Source organism: Eublepharis macularius, chromosome 11 (genome assembly GCF_028583425.1).
Source record: "Eublepharis macularius isolate TG4126 chromosome 11, MPM_Emac_v1.0, whole genome shotgun sequence".
NCBI classification, from domain to species: Eukaryota; Metazoa; Chordata; class Lepidosauria; order Squamata; family Eublepharidae; genus Eublepharis; species Eublepharis macularius.
Window position 1 is genome coordinate 88220075 of NC_072800.1, and position 24453 is coordinate 88244527.

Sequence of the window (24453 nt, forward strand, 5' to 3'; positions counted from 1 at the left end):
CATCTTCTGGGCATGGAGAAAGGGTCACTGAGTGTGTGTGGAGGAAGGACAAGTGGTTGTGAATTTCCTGCATTGTGAAGGGGGTTGGACTAGATGACCCTGGAGTTCCCTTCCAACCCTATAATTCTATGATTCTTCTCTATTCTATGATCGCACTCTCCACCACCATTGGGACCAGTATCTAGAAACCTACATTCCAGTGCCACTCAGCATTCAGGAGCTGCTGCAGCACAGTGGTGAAGTGGTTGGGCTGTGAGTCAGCACTCTGCTGGTTCGAATCCCGCTACTGCCTTGAGCTCAGTAGGTGGCCTTGGGGAAGCCCCTCCTCTCAGCCCCAGCTCCCCAGCTGTATTGTGGGGACAATAATAACACTAACTTGTTCACTGCTATGGCTGGGGCACTAATCTGTCTAGAAGAGTGGTATATAAGTGCAGTTGTTTTTTATTATTATCATTATTATTATCATTGTTTTCCTCCAGGGAGGCCAGGTTTTGCGCTTTGGAGAACATTCTCCCACCCTTAATCTTGGTCCGCTGCTGCTGCTGGATTGGGTGGGAGGAAATGGGGAGGGGGAATGGCATTCTGTAATGTTGTAAAGTCCACCCTAATTCTACTGGTGCCCTGCCCTACATTTCGTCCCTAGAGGTTACCAGCTGCAACCCGGCAGCCCTCGTCCCAGGACAAGCTTCCCACCACGAGGACTCTTGTCCACGAGAAGCCTTATAAACTTCCAAGGTACCGCCAGAACCTGTTCGAGAACCACAGCACTGAGCATTTTCATAACAACGGGTGTCTGCGTCTCACGGCTGCTTTAGCATTGAGATATCAACAAGGCAATTACGTTTGGTCTGCCTAATTTCACCGCCCATCACTGCATTTGTTTCTAACAGCAGCAAGAGTTGTCAGGTTGTATGGCACGGATTTTCATGCATATTATCTCAGATGGCAGGGGAAGAAATCAGCATTAAACATTTACACAAAATCAGCAGGGTTTCACTACCAACTGGGCACGCCATCGTTGCAAACTAATTCCTTGTAATTTCAGCATTCTCATTAAAATATAAGGAGGAAGATACTTACTTATGCCGGAGTTACATGACCCAAAAGCTAATGTTTTAAATTCCAGAGGGAAGTAAATGTAAACCAACCTTTAACCATCAGACTCAACAGACAGGCACATATAGGCATTATGCCCTGCTGAGCTCCATCCCTTCCCCAGGCCCCTCCCTCCCTAGGCTCCACCCCCAAAATCTCCAGGTATCTCCCAACCTGGAGCTGGCAACCTACTGTGTGTGTGTGTGTGCACGTGCCACCTCTTACCAACGACAGTCCTAAGAGGCAGTGTGACATAATAACTGGAGCTTAGAAAATTCCTGGAGGCTTGGAGTTGATGCCAGGGGAGGGGGAAGTTTGGAGACGGGAGAGAACTCATCCAGGATAGGCCACAGAAGTCACTCTGTGAACCAGCCATTTCCTCTGGGGGAACCGATCATTGTAATTTGGAGGTCTGTTGTAATTCTGGGAGAACTCCTGGAGTTTGGCAACCCTATGCAGAATGTTTGTGAACATTCTATGATGTTCTATAATCTCTAAATGAAAGCAAGTGACCCCCAGAGAAGGGTTTGTGAAAATATGTCTCAGGTGGGGAGCCGTGTTGGTCTGTAGTAGAAGAGCAAGATTCGGGTCCAGGAGAACCTTAAAGACCAACTAGATTTCCAGGGCATGAGCTTCTGCGAGTCAGAGGTCCCTTTGCTCTCCAAACAGAAACCAGCATGTTCAGAAGCTGTCTCCTGTGATGAATTACGCATATTCCCTTCTCCTAGAGATCTGTGAATCTCCTGCTAGTCATGGCAAAGGAAAACTTACGCATCCGTCTTTAATAAGCCTGGCTACCCCACTGCAAACCACCTTTCGGAGCTGTTTCCACCCTTTCCAAACCTCCCATCGTGTCTAATTAACATGCTCCGGGGCTCTGGCACTTTCCGTGCCGAAACTGCAAAGCCAGTGGCTGATTTAAAAAGCATCCCTCTCTCTATTTTTTGTTTGCCCCCCCTTACTGGGCTAATTCTGCGTTCGAAGGAAAAAGAAACAAGAACTGCAAGAACGGATGCACTTGCTAGACTGCAAGCTTTGCTGCTGATCTGGCTTGTTCTCCCGAACTTGGCAAGAGCTAGCTCTGCAAAATAAGCGGCCTCATCCAGCCACCTGGGGAGGAGAGGGCTCTAACCTCTATGCTGCCCCTGCATGCTGGAGGAACCTCGTTTTGCATCACAGATCATAGAGCCACCTCTCAGCATTCTGCAGGGGGGATAGATTCCAAGGCGTGAAGGACGGCTGCTCAGATCTTCTGTGCGGGGCTGGCTTTCCTCCTCCCCACCCTTACGCAGGCGTTCAGGGTGCCACTTAATCACCTCTTTGCACTTCATCAACAGCTGGTGCAACAGATGGCTGTGTTTCCTCCTTAGCCCCCCAGACTGTCTGTCAATGGGACTAATTTGGCAAGGGTTGAAAAAGGGATGGAGAGAATTAGCCGCCGCCCCCCCCCCTTCTGCTAAAGTTGGAAGGGAGAGATTGTATGTGTCATATATGCCTGTCTGCATATCTGCCATGAATGTTTTCTGTGTTATGTAACGGTCCTCTGAGGGCATGAGAAGTTTCTTATTGATGTTAAGGCAGTAGGTTATCTCGCAACTATTTACTTTCTCTTTCCCCGCTGCCTCCAGAAGGGTCCTTGAAGACTGGCTGTGGCCAGCTCGAAATGTATCCTCCTTGGGAACTGAGATTTCATTCTTTGTTCTACCTAGCCTAAACCTAGCTTCTCCCTTTCACCGCCCCCCCCCGGCTCTTTCGCGCCCAAAACTTTAACGGCCCTTATCCTGATTGTGGGAACGTTCCCTATAACTAACATCACCAACCCCATTTACGTCACTTCTGCAAATTCACTTGTCTGAGCACCTTGAACCTGATAGATCTCTAATAAAGTTACTTCAACCAATACACCTGTGTGGTTGCTATGGAGAACTTGGGGATTCTACCTGCCAAGGACTGACAGTATGAAGCTGAGAGATGCCTCGGCAGGTGTTTGTCACATGTAGGGATATGCAGTGTTAGCTGGGAAACATAGTTTTAAAAGACAGAGCCGGTGGAGATCACTCCTCAGAGGCTTTGTTAATTTCATCTTCACCTCCCTGAAGGCCCTGTCAATTTCACTTCTCAGGCCTAAAACTCTGTGGAACCACAACCAAAGGGCAGCGAGGAATGGAAACGGCCTGGAGCTGCCTTCCAGGGCTTGGACCTGGAGAGGTTCTAGTGGGCCGAAGTTTCCCTTCTGGCATTTCACAGCCCCTTCACACAGCTCCAGTGTATAGCAAAGCCTTTGCCCTGCCACCAGCTCTGTCTTTTTAAACTGCCCTTCCCGGCTACTACTGCATCTCCCAACACGTGTTCTTCACATCTCAGATGTCTCGGGTAGAGAGACTCATGGTTGGACTGCTGGAATCTGCTCTGGAAGCAGCTGCCCAGCTCTTTGAATACAGCTCTGTGTCCCGCTAGGCTCTGCCTTGCCCATAATACAAAGAATCTGAGCTACCTAACACCACAGGTGATGAACAACTCAAGCCAGGCTTGCCACCAACTTCTCTGTCAAGGGAAAGGTTTTTCATCGATTTGCTTGCCTCGGGAAGGGACAAGGACTTATGAAGGATCCTGTAAAACTTCCCCTCCCCAACCCAGATGCTGGAAATTTTACTCTGGTTTCTGAGACGTCACTTGGCATCGCTCAAACTCTCCCAAGCATCTCTTTGCAGTCAGAGATGCAGAGGAGTTAGCCGTGTTAGTCTGTGGTAGCAAAATCAAAAAGAGTCCAGTAGCACCTTTAAGACTAACCAATTTTATTGTAGCATAAGCTTTCAAGAATCAAGTTCTCTTCGTCAGATGCATGATACAGAGACTGGTCAAATATAGAAGAGGAGGGAGAGAAGGGGAGGAGAGAGAAGAGGCAATTAGGGGGGGAAAGGGGAGGGTGCAACCAAAACATTCTAGCAAAGGAATGTTTTGGTTGCACCCTCCCCTTTCCCCCCCTAATTGCCTCTTCTCTCTCCTCCCCTTCTCCTCCCTCCTCTTCTATATTTGACCAGTCTCTGTATCATGCATCTGACGAAGAGAACTTGATTCTCGAAAGCTTATGCTACAATAAAACTGGTTAGTCTTAAAGGTGCTACTGGACTCTTTTTGATTTTGCAGTCAGAAGAACTAGCAACTCACATCTTGTTTTAAAATGGAGATTCTTGGGATGCCGATTTCTCCAGCCACTCTCACATTCTGTATTTCCCACCCTGCATCTCTGGATTGAGGATGCTTCCACTTAGCACCCTCAAAATGAACCTGGTCTTATTTTTATATATATAGGTCATTTATTGTCCACTTTCTCACTGAGACTTAAGGCGGATCACACAGTGTAAGTCAATATGATCAAGGGCTGGGGCATTTAATAAATAATACAACAGGGTCTGTATTGCAGAAATTTGGAAACAAGCATAATTCTGAATTCAGAGATGATACGCTGCTGAAACAAAACAAAAGTAATTTGTCACGACATTTTAACTGAAGCAGAAACTACCCAGTAGAAACATACCTACATCAACAGACAGTACCAAGTAGTATAGTTTATAGTCCTTGTCCCTTTACCGACACACTTTCTAGAATCATTTCTTACTGCACAGCCCTATTGTCAGTCCTTGGCAGTTAGACCCCCCCCCCCAAGTCCCTCACAGCAAGCACTCAGGTGCATTGGTTGAAGTAACTTTATTAGAGATCCATACAGTTCAAGGTGTTCACACAAAGGCAGCAATGGGCAGAAGTGGCTATTCAAAAATGGGCACTTCTAATTATAGGGAAACTTCCCGCCCTTTGGGTCTGTTGGCATTCTGGCGCGAAACCCCCAAATAATAAAATGGGAACGGATTAGTTTAGACTAGACATGGTACAGCATGAAATCATCACAGTCTCTGAGAAAAGGTACATTTTGTGCTGCCCACAGTATGCATTTAAGGACACTCACTGAAAAATGAAAGTAAATACTTTTAGCAGATAACAGACATCTGGCAGAATACAATTAGCAGTTTGTTAGCAGTTTACATACTCTCAGATGAACAATACAACTTTAACATTAATGACAGGCATGCATACGTGACACCGATTACCTATTGGGAATGTTCCTGCATTGGGCAGGAGGTTGGACTACGTCTGTAAGGCTGCTTCCAACTCTACGATTCTACGATTCTACCTGAATTAAAAAACCCTCCTGAATAATTCACTTCTGCATAGCGTGCAAAGTATGCAGAAAGCCAGGTAAGTTGGAGCTTTCCCGACCTCTTCAAGCAGGCCATTCCACAAGGTGGGGGCCACGACAGAGAACGTGCACGTATGGGCACCTGTAGATTTTGCCCATTTGCAGGATAACATCTGCAGAAGGTACAGCTCAGCAAAGCTGCCGCAATTTGCTCCTCTAGCGGCAATGCTGGATCCAGTATAATCCCTAGTCTTTTACCCGTGTTATGCACCGTTATGTGCTGCAGTCCAGCATTGCTTGGATTATTTTCTGTTTTTAAGCCTATCTAAAAACCCTCCCATAATCTTCCTTGGCAATGCCGCTATCTGCCCATTTATTCCCCCCCCCCTCCACCATCTTAATACCATTGTTGCACCTGGTTTGAAAGAAAAACCCCTCGCTTTCTGGCTTATGTGTAAGATCCCCACAGAGTACAGTCAGCTCCGTGCAGCATGGCTAGCGAAGGGACACGAGTGGTAATTTAAGAGCATTAATTCAAGGCAGTGATCTATATCAATTCTGCCCAGATGTTGAAAGTCAACCTGAAGGATTTATAGCCGAAAATGAACTAAGAAGTCACTAACTTATTAGAAAGCAGATAAATGGCGTGTCGAGAAGGAATTAGCGAAATTGCTACTTCCTTGTTTCTTTGAGCATTTATGAACATTTGTCATCGGAGAGAGAAGATAAAATTACAATGAAGTCTTTCCTCTTTCATTAGCTGTGAAGGCCTACTCCAGTTATAAGTGGTGCGTTCGGCAAGGCTGAACATTACCCCAACCCAATCTGGAAAGAATAACACCGAACAAGCTGCTTCTGGAAGGTAGACAACATTTCCACTGACCTGCTTACAGCTCCTTCTCTTTCTTTTGTCCATAGGTTGTTGCTCCCAGCTGGCAACCAGCTGGAAGATAGAGGCACCGGTGGGAGAGACATGTTGTGACATCATTTCTGGCTAAAAACCAGAAGTGACATCATTGTGTTGCAGGACACTCTAGGAAAAACCATAGAGGTACATTTCGCACTCGTTTTTTAGAGCGCGTTTGTACCTGTTCCACATCCCATGTTTGCAAGGTTTTCACACTTAAAAGCAGTCATGGGATGCAGTCCCGCTTTTTGTCCGCTGTATCCCCGATTTTTCCCCCTGCGGACATACCCCAATGTTTTTTTAAGTTCGCTGCCGACTGGCAGCTGGCCCGCATTTTGCTAATGTGAACACTTTTGCCTCCTTTTTGCTTCTCTTCTCCCCCCCTCCTTTTCCCTGGGAGCTGATTGGTTTGTGCAGAATTAACCACTCCCACCCTCCTCAGCTCTCTGAACTCCTTGTCCACCATTTTTTTTAGTAAAGCGAGCTGAGGGTCATAAGGCTGCTTCTTCGTTGGTTTCCTTCCTCCCGGTATGCATGCTGTTTTATTTTTTTTCAAAAGCCAGGAATGATTCCTAAGCTTGCTGCTAATTCCCTGCTAGCTTTAAAATCAAGGAAAGTGTTAAATAGCTGCTTTCTCCTTCCTCCCTTAGGGTATGCACACACATTCTTTTTTTTTTTAAAGACAAGAATGGGTTGCAACGTTGTAATGTTCCTGCACTTTCTTCCTGGCTTTAAAAGCCAGGAAAGGATTAAACGGCTGCTTTTCCCTCCCTCCCAGGCATGTTTCAGACTTTGCCAAAGAGGGGGAAAAAACCCAAGCATTTTGCACAGCCCTTTGGAAACAAGCCTCTGCTTCCTGGGAGGAGATTAATCGGCAGCATTTTAACCCTTTCCTGGCTTGATTTAAAAAAATGAGAGTGGTATATATTTTCCCCCAGAACTCTGCCACCAATTGCCTCTCCGGTGGGCAGGGGACAGCCCAATCAGCAAAAAGGGGGGAAGGGTTCCAACATTGCAACGTTACTACGCATGCTCAATTTTTTTAAAAAAAGTGTGACGTGAATTGCAAGGCCCCAAAAGCCCAAAATTGCACCGAGGTTTTGAAATGAAGCACAGACACCAAATCGAAATTGCAGTGGACAGTGTGAAATGAACAGGTGCAATGCCGAAGCCACTGCGATCGGGGCGAATGCTCATAAATGGCGGTTTAAACTGTAAGTGTGAAATGCCTTAGAGTTTCAACATGTTGAACCTGCCCATCGGCCCATCAATATCAGTATTGAGTATAGTCTACTCAAACTGGCAGAGGTTTCTCAGGCCATGACTTTTCTCATATGACTTACTACCAGATCCTTTCAATTGGAGAAGCAGGGGACTGAACCTGGGTTCTTCTGCAATCAAAGCAGAGTCTCTGACACTGAGCCATGGCCCTTCCAGATGGTGGCCATATTGAATCCAGGACGTAGGTCCCAAGTTCTTACAAGCCATGTAAGAAAGGAATGGGAGTTTCTGCTGTTCTAGAGGGGGAGACCCTTCATGCCAAAGAAGCAAGGGTGTCACCTAGGGAGATCCCTTGCTTGCTGCAGTGGTGAACAGCGTCTTTTAAGAAACTTCCACCTGGTTCATTGGCTACAGTTCTTTCTCTCTAGACTAGAGATGGGCATGAACAGCAATACAAACTAAAAAAAGCCACGAACAGCCCAATCAGCTGTTCATGAACAAGCTGTTCGTGAGGCCCCATTCTAAATGAACTCTAAACGAACAGGTGGTCCTTGCAAGCCCCGTTTGTTGCTGTTTGTCAAGCCAGGCATTCTGGCACCTGCAATCAATTCCCTTGGCAACCGGAGGCAGGGGCTGCCTGAACTCTGTCTGAACTCCTGCTGTTGCCCTGGAAACTCCAATCTAAGCCCAATTTAGCTTGATAGGCAGGTCTTCCTTTCAAGTGTGGAGCTCCAAATTTGTTACAAGGAAGCAAAGAGCAGAGGGGAGGGGAGCTCTCAGCTCTGGTTTTGCAGACAGTGGAGAGGGAGAGACATTTGTTGTTGGCATTTTGAGAGAGAGACAGGGAGAGTGCATTGGAGCTTGAATTTTCTCTGTGTATGGTGGGATAGGGACCTACCCCTTCTAGTTCAAGGGCTGTTGTCAGGCTCTGGGCCAAGCTGTTATTTATTACTGGTACCTTTCCTGCTGCCTGCTCAGGTAAGGTTTCTGGGAGTGGTGCGGTAGGGATCTACCCCTTCAGGTTCCAGGGCTGCTGCCAGGCTCTGGGGCCAAGCTATTATTTATTATTGGTACATTTCCTGCTGTCTGCTCAGGTAGGGTTTCTGGGAGTGGTGTGGTAGGGATCTTGATGGCTGGAGGAGAACCTGCTGACCCCCATGAACAATGAACAACGAACATGTTCATGAACAGGTCATGTTCATCAATGTTCGTTGTTCGTTGTTCATGGATGGCAACGAACAATGAACACCATGTTTGTTTGTTTTTCTGTTCGTGCCCATGTCTACCCTAGACTGGATCTTGCAAATGCCGCTCATGCCCTAATAATGTAATTCAATAGCAATCTGCTCTATGATGAGTCATACCCAAAAATGGTTTGGAAGGTCCCATTCATGCAGAAGGTACCTTTGTATGGGAGTGGAGAAAAGAGACCTCCCCCATCATAGCCAGCTTCCATTGGTAGCTCATTACCAACCAAGCTCAACAGCTAACACACAAAGCTGCTTTCTTCTGAGGCAGACAATGGGTCTTTCAAGGTCAGCATTCCCTGCTCTGGCTGGCAGCTGCTCTCCAGGATCTTTCATATCGTCCACTACCGGATCAACTGGGGCTGCTGGGGGTTGAACCTGAGACCTTCCACATGCACAACGGATGTCCAACCACTGACCCATGGCTCCATGCCGTCACCTCTTCCTGATTTGATTTGTTTGTTCATTGAAAGTATCCCACTTCCGCAGTTCAGATGAAGGTGATTCCTAGCAAGAGCCAAAATACGATCTAACAATACACTGAAAACAATGCCCATGAATTTTTAAACAGGAAGCTAAATGCAGAGGTGTAGCGTAAAAAAATAAGGTCCATTGCCTCAAGAGCAGCAAACCCCAGCCAGAAGGTAAGGTCAGGATGATGTCAATAGCAGCAAACAAGGAGAAAAGATACCACCGGGGCAAACCAAAGTTTCGCTGGGGAAGTTACAAAAAATCAACTAACTTTAACCAAAAGGCAACAGAAGAATATTTTGAACAAGGCCACCACATATGTGTGGCCACATATGTGTGGCCACCACAGGACAGACCCTTTCTATTATTATTATTATTATTATTATTATTATTATTATTATTATTATTTGATTGGTTGGTTGGTTGGTTGATTGATTGATTGATTAAATTTATAGTCCACCCTCCCCATGGACAGGCTCAGGGTGGATTACAACATACAGATAAAAACACATTGATAAAATGGTACATTAAATAACGATAAAAGCCAGATTTAACAGCATAAAAACAGACTCTGCACTATGTCCCAGCTTCACTTCACCCTTCCCAGCCAACCACAAGGGAAGAGAGTCACCACCCACCTCAGCTCTGTTGGTGGGGATACAGTGCAGCTTGCCATGCTGTCTTTAAGATGCCTGGGGAACCAGGGAGGGAACAGCATTCAGCAGTGTTGTTGAGTGGTTAGAGTACTGGACTAGGATTTAGGAGATACATACATGTTCAAAGACCCAATGTGTCGTGGAAGCTCACCAGGTGACCTTGGGCCAGTCACCCACTCTTAGCCTAACCTACTTTGTAGGGTTGTTGAGAGGATAAAATAGAGAGAAGGAGAATGATGTGAGCTGGTTTGAGTCCCTATTGGGACCCAAACGAATAAATGAAATAAGTAAATAAAGTAAAATACCCTGACTTTTCTTTGCAGGGGAGGCAACACAGCAATAACACCAAAGGAAAAAAAAAACAGGGTCAGGCTTTGACCTCTCTGCTGCTGCTGTGACACCTGGCTGGCCACTATGTGGAACGGGATGCAAGAGCAGGCAGCCCTCTGGTCCCATTCTGCAGGACTGCACTTATAATTTTATCGCCATTTACACATTTTCTATTCGTAAATACAAAAAGCACCATTAACCCACTCCCCATCCAAACAAGGAGAAAAAAGAACGCTTAAAAAAAGTATTGTACCATTGCAAGGTTTCAAAAACACGATGTTGGATATTGGAGATGGTTAATAATTTCTTCCATTCCTTCTAAGAATGGGACTTTCTCCGGGACTAGATTTCCTAAGCAAATCTGGGAGTAAGTCTTGCTGAAATGATGGGTTTGCTTCTGAGTTAATATTCATAGGAGCGGGCTGTTAATTTTATATGATGCGTCAATTCTATTGCAAAAGCTGTCGCTCCAGTCTTAGTCACCTGTATATCAATCTTCACCATTAGCAACTTCCATGATTTAGTCATCTCGAAGTTTCAAAGCAGCCGCTAAATTAAGAATCCATTCATGACCTCATTTCTTGGCATATTTCTTTAAATATCTCAGGAGGATTTGGTGATGACTTGAACCCCGTTAAAGTGTTCAGAATCATGTACACGGCGCACATATAGAAGGGGCACCTGCTGGCCCCACCCTCGGACAGATGCTGATATAGCTGTGTTTGCAGAGAACGAACATAGGAGGTGTGGATAAGAAAGGGGAGAAGAACAACATCCCTGCAAACAAAGGGTAACCAAAGAGGTTGGGGCTAAAGAAAAAAATTAAATAGAACTAAAAAGATGGGAATTGATTAAAAAACATATATAATTTAATTCATCAATTAAAAGTACATACGTTTGATTTAAAACTATCCACAACATGGTATGCCAGTGAGCGAGCCGTGACTGTACTATATGTGGAGTATGAACTGCTTTAATTTGCTTTCTTTGTAACTGCTCTGAAGAAGGGGAAACCGGAAATGGGACCTCTTGCTAGCTAACCCATTGTGGTTACAATTTGACTGTTTCTACTACAGTTTTTGAATTGAATTTTCAATGACCAGTGATTCTGGCGACATACACGTGTAATTCTGTAAGAAGTGTATTGGTTCGTGGATGTATTTTTGTATAGGCTTTTCTGCCTGATTACAATTGTATCGGCTCTGTGGACATTGGGCATTGGTTTGAATGTTTCCCCGCCCCCTTTCGAGGTGAGGGTGTGATATACATTATACCACAGTTGTTTAAGCAGGTTTTGCTTCATTGCCCACTTAGAGTTCATTTTGTGCACTAAGTAAAATTTTGTATTTTTGCATATTTTTGCATAGAACTGTGTCAAGCGTTTTTAGTAAGATAATAGTTAGTAGGTGACAGTTATATTGTTTGTTTTGGTTAAAACCATCCACAACATGGTTCAACATATAAGTACTAAAACCTTGTATATATGCATATTAAAATCACCCATATACAGGTATATTAGTACACATCTAATCTCTGTATGTACAAAACCAAAAGCCAGATGCATTTTTGCCCAAGATCCTTCCTTCGTGGTATATATATCTCATAAACAGCACTTCATCAATATAATTAATAAATCAAAAATACATGTCCCAGCACAAAACAGACCTCGAATGGGAAAAAAGAAAAAAAAGAAAAAAGAAAAAAAGGAAAAAATGTGCCATGATTAATACCTGGATATTTCGTGGGAAACAAGACTAATTACAAATGTCAAACGCATGCCTCCTGGACAAACTGAGGCTGTAGGAGCCTGTAATTTGTTTTTTATAGACAGAACACGATGCATGACCCTTGTCTTATCTGTTTGAGCCCTGAGTGTGTATGCATCTGTTGGTGACACCCATGAATGCCTGAAGAGAACTTTCCCCTTCATTTTCAACAAAGGGAAACTGACTTTCTCTGGATGCTGAATTCTCTGCTTTGGCCTAGTTTTTGTGCATGTGAATTTCAGTCGTGGAATCGCAGATACAAAAATCCCAGAGGTTGTATCTAAAGATGGGCACGAACCGAAGTACGAACCAAAGTTCATCACGAACCAGGCTGGTTCGTGAACCAGTGGTTCCTCAGAGCCCATTTCTGATGAACCACCATGAACTTTAGGGCAGTTCGTTTTAGTTTGGTTCGTTTTTTGGTTTGTCACTGCAGACAGCCTGGTGCCAATCAATCAGTTTCCTAGACAACAGGGGTTGGGCTTTCTGCAGACCTTATGCTGACCCGGAAGTGACCTTCTGCTGACCCAGAAGTGGTGATTTGTGGGCCAGATGTGACATTTTCACGAACCAAAGAACCGGTTTGTGAACCGGGGCAGGTTCGTGAAAGTTCGTGGTTTGTGAAATGTAATGAACCACGAACCGCATGATTCATTTTTTTTTTCTGGTTCATGCCAATTTCTAGTTGTATCCTTCCCCTTTCTCACTACCCTTTCTTTCCCATGATGTTGCTTGCTGGATTTGTATGCAGTCTTGTTCCAAAGCAAGGCAGTAAGTTGCCCAATTGAGATAATTAACAGAACAAAAGATGGACTCACCTCAAGCACAGGAAAAGCAAAAAGGCTACAATGAGTGCGCCGACAGATATGCAGTGCCCCAGGTAGTTGATGATCATCGCAACCTTGTAATGGAGAACGGGCTTTGTCTGGAGGTTGCAAGAGAGAAGGGAAAAGTAACACAATCAAGTCATCTTGAATCTTGGAGCAGAAGCATGAAGGCACAGCTAATCAGGTTAGCAAGCGGCAATGGCCCCTCAGCAAATTTATGGAATCATATTGCAGCAGGCTCAAGGCTTCAGCATTTATAGATCTGCCAGCTCCACAGTCCAGGAACTGGAAATAAAGATAGTTTGAGGCCTCAAGAAGCAAACACAGAAAAGGAGGGAAGGTTTCAAATTTAAAATAAATTAGGTGAGTTCTAACATCTAGGCTCTCTCAGAGCCAAACTAAATGGACACGTGGCCACCATGCAATCACTGTCGCCATTGTAAAGTGTTTTTTAAAATGCTGTGAGGCCATGGCATGGAGTGAGGGTTGCCAGCCTCCAGATGGTAGCTGGCGATCTCCCAGAATTACAACCAATCTCCAGACAACAGAGGTCAGTTCCCTTTCAGAAAATGGCTGCTTTGGAGGGTGGACTCTATGGCATTATACCCCATTGAGGCCCCTCCCCTCCTCAAACCCCACCCTCTCCAGGCTCCACCCCCCCAAATCTCCAGGAATTTCTCAACCCAGAGCTGGCACCCTACATGGAGCTTTTCCACACTACCAGGGAGGCTCGGCTGGCCTTGACCCGGGCCACGGTGTTTTTGATCCTGGCCTCAACCTGGTGGAACTCTCTGTTGGAGGATACGTGGGCCCACCAAGATCTGATATCCTTTCGGCAGGCTTGCAAGACAGAGATGTTCCACCAGGCATCTGGTTGAGGCCTAAAAAAGGACAAGGACCTGCCGCGGTAACAATCCACAGACCAACAAAGTTATAATTTTAGGAAGTTATATTTCATGTATATAAAAGTGCAAGGTGCTCAACCAGTAATAAACAACAGTAATTAGACAAGAATAAATACAAAGTTCACATCCGATATTCATAAATACACCAATACACTTCTCAAATCCTGCCGCCAGGAAGTATACTTCTACTCCCAGACTGTAAATGCTTATTTCATCAAAGTGGAGACTTGGAATCAACAGGTAAAATCTGTCATTAATATAGTCCATAAGAATATCTTCTAAGAGTAGAGAAGTCTTTTTATTCCTTTTCAGGTGTAGATCCCGTCAAGGGGAGGGCTCCAACACGGCAGACACCTCCCAGGCGGAAGAATCCACAGGAGGACTTGGATGTATACATGAAATATAACTTTCTAAAATTATAACTTTGTTGTATGGTGCATTTTAAGTACATAAGGTCTGTGGATTGTACCATGGCAGGTGCTTGTCCTTTTCTTGGTTCTGTACTCCGTGGTGCCCCTCTTTTGCTCTTATATGGCTGAGGCCGGCATTAGGTCCATCACGTGAGCCTCCCTAACGGTCTCCTGCCATCAGGGGGCTATATAATTCTCTGTATAGCGTTGCCCCCACGCACGCCATGTTAGAGCGTAACATCTACGTGCACCTCCCCCCTTTGTTTATGTTGGTGGGCAGAGAAGCATGGAGGGGCCCCATCTCGAGATTTCTTTTTGAAATATTTAGCATTATGAAATTATCAATTTACAAGCTTATCTAGCTGATGAATAACTCAACAAAGATATTTGCAGTATAGGATAAAACAAGGAACTTATCAAAAAGTCAGTCTTGTATGACAGTCAATTCAATTCAAATACCTTTAATAGCATACAATATGACAGTCAAAAGCCTATCCCAGTCTGCTCCGATCCAGTTTATATCTCTGTTAATAACATTAATCAAAGGAACTTAGGGATAAAGTCTGGGTTTCTCTGCTTTCCTTCCTTTTTAATTAGCGCATATGAGGAATCTTTAGACTTCTCTGCTCCTTTCAAGCTATTCCCTTATGCAAAGGGTATTAAAAAGTAAAGGTAGTACCCTGTGCAAGCGCCGAGTCATTACTGACCCATGGGGGGATGTCGCATCACGATGTTTTCTTGGCAGATTTTTGTTACGGGGTGGTTTGCCATTGCCTTCCTCAGTCAACGACACTTTACCCCCAGGAAACTGGGTACTCATTTTAGCGACCTTGGAAGGATGGAAGGCTGAGTCCAACTTGAGCCGGCTATCTGAACCCGGCTTCCGCCAGGATCGAACTGGGGTTGTGAGCAGTACTGCAGCTAGCCCCTCTGCTGCACCATGGGGCTCTTATACCTATAATTTAATTTTAATTCTGAAAGTTGTATTCTGAGAATGTTGATTTATTGCTATTCTGTGTATTCTACCGTTGTTGTAATCCACCATGAGCCCCCTCGTGGGGAGGGTGGGTTAAAAATCAAATAAACCTAAACCTAAACAACCCCTCCGAAACAGCTATAGAGGGAGCACCTCACAGCTATTTTGGTGCTTTAAATGTTGCAGGCTGGAGGAGGAAGAGTTCTGCACAATACGCCTAATCAGGATTGGGACTTCATGAGTGCCAGTTTGGTGTAGTGGTTAAGAACGCAGGACTCTAATCTGGAGAGCTGGGTTTGATTCCCCACTCCTCCACTTGAAGCCAGCTGGGTGACCTTGGGTCAGTCACAGCTCTCTCAGAGCTCTCTCAGCCCCACCCACCTCACAGGGTATTTTGTTGTGGGGATAATAATGACATACTTTGTAAACCGCTTTGAGTGGGTGTTAAAGTCATCCCTGAAGGGCGGCATATATAGCAAATTGTTGTTGTTGCTGTTGTTGTTCATGACATTTTTTAAAAAAAAACATTTTAAAATGGCGACAGCAATTGCGTGGCAGCCACGCATTCACCATCATGTTTCGTTTGGCTGTCAGGAATAGCCTCCCTCCTGAGTAATCAGGGGTATCCAACATTCTACAGGGTGTTCCAAGAAGCGGTGGCCGCTGTGGGAGCAGGCAGCAGCTACAGTTCTGAAAGAGGAGCGTGTAATTCCAACCACCACAGCCAAGATGGATCAGAAGGGACAAAAGGGCCCTGGACAGGTGGCATGCCCCTGGCCTGCCCAAACCCTGCCACCACAAAGGAGGGAGGGAATAATAATAATAACAACATTCAATTTATAGACCGCCCTTCAGGATGACTTAACACCCACTCAGAGCGGTTTACAAAGTATGTTATTATTATCCCCACAACAAAACACCTTGTGAGGTGGGTGGGGCTGAGAGAGCTAGAAGCTGTGTCTGACCCAAGGTCACCTGCTGGCTTCAAGTGGAGGAGTAAGGAATCAAACCCGGTTCTCCAGATTAGAGTCCCACGATCTTAACCACTACACCAAACTCCAGGGGGTACCACAATTAAAGCATGTACAATTTATCATAATAGTGAAGAGTCCAGTAGCATCTTTAAGACTAACCATCTTTATTGTTATTGTTATTGATACTACACTGAAGTTGGTTAGTTTTAAAGGTGCTACTGGACTCTTTACTATTTTGCAACTACAGACTAACATGGCGAATTCCTCTGGATCTATGACAATTTATCATGGAATTTTATAGACCTCACGTGCTTAAAGTGCTCTTAGTGCTAACCCCAAATATTTTTTCAAATACAATAAATACTCCAATAAATACCTATAAATATTCCAGTTTACAGAAATGTCATTCAATAAATACTGTCCACTAATACAGCAGTTAACATCAAATATGTCCTTTTTTACAATCTCTAAACACCAGTGGATGAAGAAGGCATTGCAAAGCTGGACAACTGTAAAAAACAGAGAAAATGATAGAAAAACGTCTATCCACAGCAGTAAAAAAACAGAAGATAAGAGCACTTACCAAAACTTACCTGTTGGTTCATCTATTACACACCTACCTTGTTGGTTAAAGAGACTTGATTTCCCTGGTGTTTAAGATTGTTAAAAAGGACATATTTGATGTCAACTGCTTTATGATTGTATTTATTGAATGATATTTCTGTAAATTGGAATATTTATAGGTATTTATTTATTTATGTCATTTATAGTCTTCCTTTCTCACTGAGACGCAAAGCAGATTACACAGTTTGAGATTAGTCCAATCAGTATCAAGGACATTTCCATACAGTGTCAAGGATATTTCCATAGATAATGCCATAGGATAAATAACTACAGTTTACAAAGACATAGCATTAGCAAGGGTCCAATACAGAGTTGAAGAATTGCTGAAACAGAACATAATTCTAGGACTGACATTAGACAACGTGAAGCACAGGTAGTATATAGGAGTACAAATTTAAAGCAACGGAGAATATGTAAGGCAACATAGTGGAGAAGTCTATGGTTCCCTAACTCATTCGCGAAGCCTCTGAGACCTACAATACAGCCCTCCTATCTGAGTAAAAAGCCTTTTTGAATAATTTGGTTTTGCACTAACAGAACTTTAGCACATGAAGTCTACAAAATTCGGTGATAAATTGTACATGCTTTAATTGTAGTATTTCCTCGGCTTGTTGTATTTCCTCGGCAGGGGCTTCTCCTAATTGTAGTTTTGTCTATAGACAAAGTCACCTCCTTTTTGCATTGAATCTCCAGGTGGTGGGAGGCAATCTCCCAGAATTATAACTAATCTCCAGGCAACAGAGAGCAGTTCCCCTGGGGAAAACGCCGATTTCGTAATGTCGACTCTATGGCATTGTACCCTGCTGAGGCCCCTTCTCGCCTTAAATTCTGCCCCCTCCAGGATCCACCCCCCGAATAGGGTTGCCAGTCTCCAGGTACTGGCTGGAGATCTCCAGGAATTACATCTGATCTCCAGCGGACAGAGTTCAGTTCCCCTGGAGAAAATGGCTGCTTTGGAGGGTGGACTCTATGGCAATATACCATTCTGAGGCCTCTCCCTTCCCCAAACCCCGCCCTCTCCAGGCTCCACCCCCCAAATCTCTAGGAACTTCCCAACCTGGAGCTAGCAAACCTAGGAGGGAAGGAGGGAGGGAAGAAAAGCCAACTGGGCCACAGCTTCTGCAGATCAGCTGGGCGTAGGGTTGCCAGCCTCCAGGTAGTGGCTGGAGATCTCCCGGAATTACAACTGGTCTCCAGGCCACAGAGATCAGTTCACCTGGAGAAAAAGCTTATTTTTGGCCATGGACTCTATGGAATTATGCCATGCCAAGGCCCTTTCCCTCACCAAACCCCACTTTCTCCAGGTTTCTCCAGGATTCACCCCCCCAGATCTCCAGGAATTTCCCAACATGGAGCTGACAACCCTAGCTGGGCACCACCACCTACAGCTGTGCCGAGCCTGGCTGCGCTAGGCAGGGTGCATCTGTGTGCGGCTGGCCCAAGAAAGGAGCCAGCTTCCCCAGGCCGGGTGTGGTTTGTCCCGGCCATGAGTTTGTTGTTTTCATGTCTTTGTATGCTTTTAAGCTCCGGTTTTAACTGTTTTAATGATATGTTGTTGTTTAGGTGGGTTCTAATAGTTTAAAACATGATTTTATTATATATGTTTTAATTTGTAAGTTGCCTATGTGGCTCTTATGCAGGATATTCGTTTTGTTACAGAAACAAATAAAGCTGATCCCACTTTGGGGGGCCATTTTATGGCCTCCCAAAGAAGGTGCTCTCAGCCCCCCCTTTTCTCCATTTTTTCCTATGGGGGAAAAAAAGAGAGGCTTGTCTGGCTACCTTCAGGGGCCCATCTCCCACCTGTCCTCCCACCCTCCACCAGACTCAAGCTGATCCCACTTTGGGGGGGGGCATTTTATGGCCTCCCAAAGAAGGTGCTCTCAGCCCCCCAAATCCACCCCCAACTTTCCTGAGTGTTAAATTTTGCTATCATTCTATTTCCATGCCAAGCAAAACCCCAGCTGCTGAATTTCTGCTTGCATGTCTTAGCGTAATAGTCAGGGGTCATTTCGCAGAAAAAGAGCTAGAGAAACTCATTAGCATAACTCATTAGCATAACTCATTTGCCTATGCCACGCCCCTTGACATCAACAGAAGTGTGTCATTAGCGTAACTTATTTGCATATGCTCCACCCCCTGATATCACCTATCCTGGCTGTTTTGGACCCAATTCTGGCCATTCAGGGCCAAAATTGGGCTCAAAATGGCAAAAAGGGGGCTGAAAATGGCCAAAAAAGGGCCCAAATGGTCAGGATTGGGCCGCTGCTGAGCGGGAGAGTGATCCACCACCCATCAGAAGCCCCAGCCCGGATGTTTCGGGACCAATCCTGGCTGTTTTGGGTATGATCCTGGCCATTTTGGGCCCGAATTGGGCCATTTTGGCCCTGATCCAGGCCGAAATGGACCCCAATGGCCAAAAATCAGGTGGGTGGGGCCACCTGATATGTGACCTTTTTGGAGAACTACCGGAACTGCGTTCCTGCATGTTTCCCCTCAAAATGAGCCCTGGTAATAGTATATACAGGGGGCACTTCACATATATTCTCACAGTAACCCTCATAGCAACCTTGTCAGGTAGGCCAATACGATTGTGTCTTTTATAGCAGACGGGGTTGGGGCATGGTGCATTGTTTAAGGCCACCAACTGCGTTCACAGCACAGACGCGATCTGAACCAGGCACTTATTGAATCTCAACTCGGACTTTTAGCTGCTATGTCCTTGGTCCTTCTTAGAGGCCACACAGTCCTCTTTCAGGAAATGCACTGATAATTCTGGAAACGGTGAGTTGCCCACAAGGGATGCATCACCGGCGGGAACTGCATTTGCATGACATCAGTCTCACAGACCTCACACTGGTAATTATAATTTTAATTCCTAGTTAATTGTTAATTTGTTTTCCTAAAGTGCATTCAATTACTGTGTGCATAAAAGTTAAAAGGGGGAGATTTTAAAGCCACAACGATGCATTCAGAATCTACTAAACAGTCATCTAACAAGGTCTTTGTTCTAAATTTTGTAAATTAAATGGAACCATTTTAAAACCAATAGAAAAACTGCTTTGGGAGACCGGGTGATGGCCTGAATGCAGGCCTGGTTCCAGATTTTGGGAGCCCTGAGCAAAGAGTTCCCAGTAGGGGTGCCAGGTCCCCCTACTGGGAGGAAGGGGTCCCAGGTCCCCCTACTGGGAGGAAAAGGGAACTTGCACTTACCAGGGTTGTCTTCATTTTCTGGAGTGATATCATTGTGCCTGACGGCAGGCATGCTCCCACACTTCTCAGGGCCAATTTGTGCCCCTGTGAAGCACAGGAGCATGCCCGCCACCATGCGCAAAAACTTCCCACTGGCAAGCAGTTAAACCATTAGGAGATTGCCCGCCACCAGTGGGCACCGGGGATCCCTATTAGAGATGGGCATGAACCGAAATACAAACCAAAGTTCATCACATATCAGACTGTTTTTTGGTTTGCGAACCGGCGGTTTGTCGGAGGTCGTTTCTGATGAACCGTGACAAACCGCTATGATTTTTAGAGAGGTTCATATGGTTCATTTTTCGGTTCATCATTGCAGACAGCCTATTGCTGATCAATCTGTTACCTAGGCAACAGGGGGGATGGGCTTTCTGCAGACCTTCTGCAGCTCTGGAAGCGACAAACCGACAAACCAAATGAACCGGTTCATGAATTGGGCAAGTTCATGGCGGTTCATGGTTCGCGAAACGCGACAAACCATGAACCGCAATGAACTGCCATTTTCCTGGTTCGTGTTTACCCCTAATCTCTATCCGTAGCCTTGGTGAACTGGTCCCTCCCACCTTGAGCTTCTAGAGGAAAAAATGAACCTTTACCTTGGATGCAGCAAGAATGCTTCTAAAACAAACCCCATTGCACTCATGCACTCACTCACTCTTTCTTTCTCTCTCTTACACACACACACTCACAATCTTTCCCTTCAATTGTAAATGTCAAATTTTAATCAGAGAAGGCCGGGGAAAAAATAAACTCAGCTTTTTATTTTACATTTACAGGTCGGACAGATGGATCTGGTTGGCCCAGAAGATGGGTACCGTCTGCTGGGATTAATAAACGGGCAATAAGAAACTGCAATAAAAGGTCATTTGAAGGGAACAAATTTGATCTTTAAGCAAGGCTGGGATTACAAGGAAGCACTTGGTCATAAACACAGCCCTTCTTCTTTTATGATATTTGAACTGCAAAGCATTTGGGGAATATTCCTTCTTCTTTAATATTTATAAAGCACTTTGATAAGCCTGGAAAGAACCTGGCAAATGAAACCGTTAATGCCTTGCAGATGAGGGCTTCGGGGACCATTTTCTGCCCAGATTTGTTCAAGGAGTACCTGGCTAAAGACAGCTTGTATCCATCCTGCAACGCAAAGGTTGAAAATGAACAGAATGGTGGAGATAATCTCTCTAGTGGCAAAAAAGCTCTTCGGATGGAATTTTTGTGATGTTAAGAAGAGGGGTTGAAAATCACCCAAGGAAAATGGAGACTTCTATTAGAATGCCAGAGTTTCTCCCCCCAAAAGTGGATTTTGGCAGTACATTAAGTGTCTCTCATTGAACTTGTCTTATTGATGGGTGTGTTACATTTACTGTTATCATATGGATAATACCATACTAGAGATGGTCAAGAACTGAAATACGGACCAAAGTTCGCTGGTTTTTGGTTCGCTAACCAGTGGTTTGTCCGAGCTCATTTCTGACAAATCGCAACGAACCGCTATGATTTTTAGAGTGGTTCATATGGTTTGTTTTTTGGTTTGTCATTACAGACAACCTAGTGCTGATCAATCTATTACTTAGGCTACAGGGGGATGGGCTTTCTGTGGACCTTCTGCAGCCCCGGAAGTGATGAACTGACGAACTAAACAAGCCGGTTCGCGAACTGGGCAAATTCATGGCAGTTCATGGTTCGTGAAATGTGGTTCATGGTTATTGAAATGCAACAAACCACCTATTTCTCGGTTCGTGCCCACCTCTAATAAAGACCCGGCAATTGACAGATGTTGGGGGAGCAGCTTGTTACATACCGATTTGTCTGTGTGCGCTTCCAGTCCTGCACGATAATGTGACTTCCGGTGCAACCCAGAAGCAATGGCGCCATGCAAGCACAGATTCTCAAAAACTTCACACCGGAAGTGGCTTCATAGGCTAGAGTCATCGGCATTTTCCTGTCCATTTTGCCAGTCTGCCTCTTTTTGCTGATCAACTGGAATTTGCCCTCCATTGGTGGGCACCTGGCAACTCTATGAGGACCGCTGCCTCCCAGAAGGCCTGTAGATGGTACAATCTGATACCAACCTTATTTTGTAGCCCAAAACAGGAAACTGAGATAGGCCTATCACATTTTTATCCTTCCCTTCCTTCAAGGTAATTCCCCCTTTTCTCCTCACAACAACTCTATGAGGCAGGCCAGCTGAATGGGAATCTGAACCCACATCCCCCCACTCTTAATGTAGCACTCTAACTACTACACCATATTGCCTCTGGAGACTACCAGACTGTCAGGTGTCCCCTGCCACATCTGCAAATGTACTCACCTCCACTGTCTACTTAGTTCTCTGTCATTTAGGGCAATTCCATCTGGATTTACCTTTTTAAATAATATTAATAATAGCATTTGATTTATATAACGCCCTTCAGGACCACTTAATGCCCACTCAGAGTGGTTTACAAAGTATGCCATTATTATCCCCACAACAGCAAACACCCTGTGAGGTGGGTGGGGCTGAGAGAGCTTTGAGAGAGCTGTGACTAGCCCAAGGTCACCCAGCTGGCTTCAAGTGGAGGAGTGGGGAATCAAACCCAGCTCATAACACCTACACTTCTTTTGCAAGTTTATTTGCCATTGTATTGTCGAAGGCTTTCACGGCCGGAGAACGATGGTTGTTGTGGGTTTTCCGGGCTGTATTGCCGTGGTCTTGGCATTGTAGTTCCTGACGTTTCGCCAGCAGCTGTGGCTGGCATCTTCAGAGGTGTAGCACCAAAAGACAGAGATCTCTCAGTGTGATCTCTCAGAGATCTCTCTTTATTTGCCATTGTTACTTTGCCAAAGAAGAGAAGGCATTGGGAGCGAGGGAAACCTTTCCTCTCTTGCTGTTTTCTCCAAAAAAACCCACCCCTTCTTCTTAACAACAACAACAACAACAGTGTGCTTATATGCCACTCTTCTAAACAGATTAGTGCCCCACTCAGAGCAGTGAACAAAGTCATTGTTGCTATTACCCCCACAATACAGCTGGGAGTGAGAGGAGTGGCTTATCCAAAGCCACCTGTTGAGCTCACGGAAGGAGTGGGAGTTGAACCTGCAGAGTGCTAATGCACAGCCCAACCACTTAACCACCACACTACAGCAGCTCTCTTGCACATTCCACTGTGCATTTGTACAGTTGAAAGGACTTTATGCTCACCCCTCTCATTTTCCCTTATTTATTTTTTTTTACCTTATTTACATTCTGCCTTTTTCACCGAGGCTGAAGGCAGATTATAATCCAATCTCAATGCAATCGAAAAATCAACGCGATCAAATAGCATGAGACATCCAATAAGCAATGCAGTACGACCAGGACTGCAAAATTAGAAACAATGCAAGAAAGTACTTGAGAAGATCTGTCACCGCAATGTAGAAAATGGTGTCAAGATCGAAAACCATTAGCGAGTAACTTGCTTATTTCTTGGTTGTTGTGGGTTTTCCGGGCTCTATTGCTGTGGTCTTGGCATTGTAGTTCCTGACGTTTCGCCAGCAGCTGTGGCTGGCATCTTCAGAGGTGTAGCACCAAAAGACAGAGATCTCTCAGTGTCGCAGTCTCAGTGTCATAGAGATCTCTCAGTGTCACAGAGAGATCTCTGTCTTTTGGTGCTGCACCTCTGAAGATGCCAGCCACAGCTGCTGGCAAAACGTCAGGAACTACAATGCCAAGACCACGGCAATACAGCCCGGAAAACCCACAACAACCATCGTTCTCCGGCCGTGAAAGCCTTCGACAATACATTGCTTATTTCTTGTTGTAAAGTTCCTGCATATATAGGCTTATATACTAGGTTACCTAATGCTAGGTAACAGTAGCAGAGGCGTTAAGAACACTTTGCCAAACCTCAACTGCTAAATAGCTCGGATCACGCAAGATTTTTGATACAGGCCCTGGTTTAGCAATACTTCTTATTATCATTATTTAGCTTCATTTTCCAGCAAGTTGGGGAGGAGATATCAAGAACCGAATTCGAACACCATTTTCAATATACTGGCCAGCTTTCAAGACAGGGAAGGAACAGGCTGGAGAGCTCAAAACACAAGTAAGGAGCAAAATTATCTCCTTTTTACATTTCAAAACTTGGCCGACGATAGAAAAGTGCATGCAGAGAAGAGACACAAACCTCATCATCCAAAATCGGCTCACACTGCGAGTAGTTCACCTTGATGGCCCAGGTCCCGTTACCCAGGCACTCCCGATAGGCATTTCCTGATGGGAACCAAAAACAAACTCCATTAGTCAAAGAACGACAGGGAAACCCAAGCAGCAAACTGTGGCGGGAATTTTGGAGGGGACCCGCTGTCTTTGGATCCCCCTCGCCACTTCGGTTCTTTGCTTTGGGGAGCCCCTTACCAAAGGCTTGTATGGATGTGCGATAGCCTTGCTCTCCCTAACGCTAATCTCAGCCTCTGATAGGGAAAGGCACCTTTGTACAGAGAAGATCTTAACTAAGACTGAAAGTTTATTTTAGAAACAAGAGATACAAAGTAGCAAGACAAGACTCTGAAATCAGGCCTGTCTGCCCTTGACTATTACAATGCTAGTAGAATAGATAAAGTCACACAAGCATGCAAT

General features: G+C 45.1%; 1 protein-coding gene across 1 annotated transcript in view; it reads right to left on the reverse strand.

The window, feature by feature from the left end:
- CRHR2 (corticotropin releasing hormone receptor 2) overlaps positions 1–24453 on the reverse strand; it is a 236114-nt gene that overhangs the window by 84546 nt on the left and 127115 nt on the right. The window contains exons 4-5 of the mRNA XM_054990967.1: positions 24002–24087; positions 12707–12813 (exon numbers count right to left, since the gene is read on the reverse strand). Coding sequence (XP_054846942.1) covers positions 12707–12813; positions 24002–24087 — 193 coding nt within the window. The remainder of the gene's footprint in view (positions 1–12706; positions 12814–24001; positions 24088–24453) is intronic.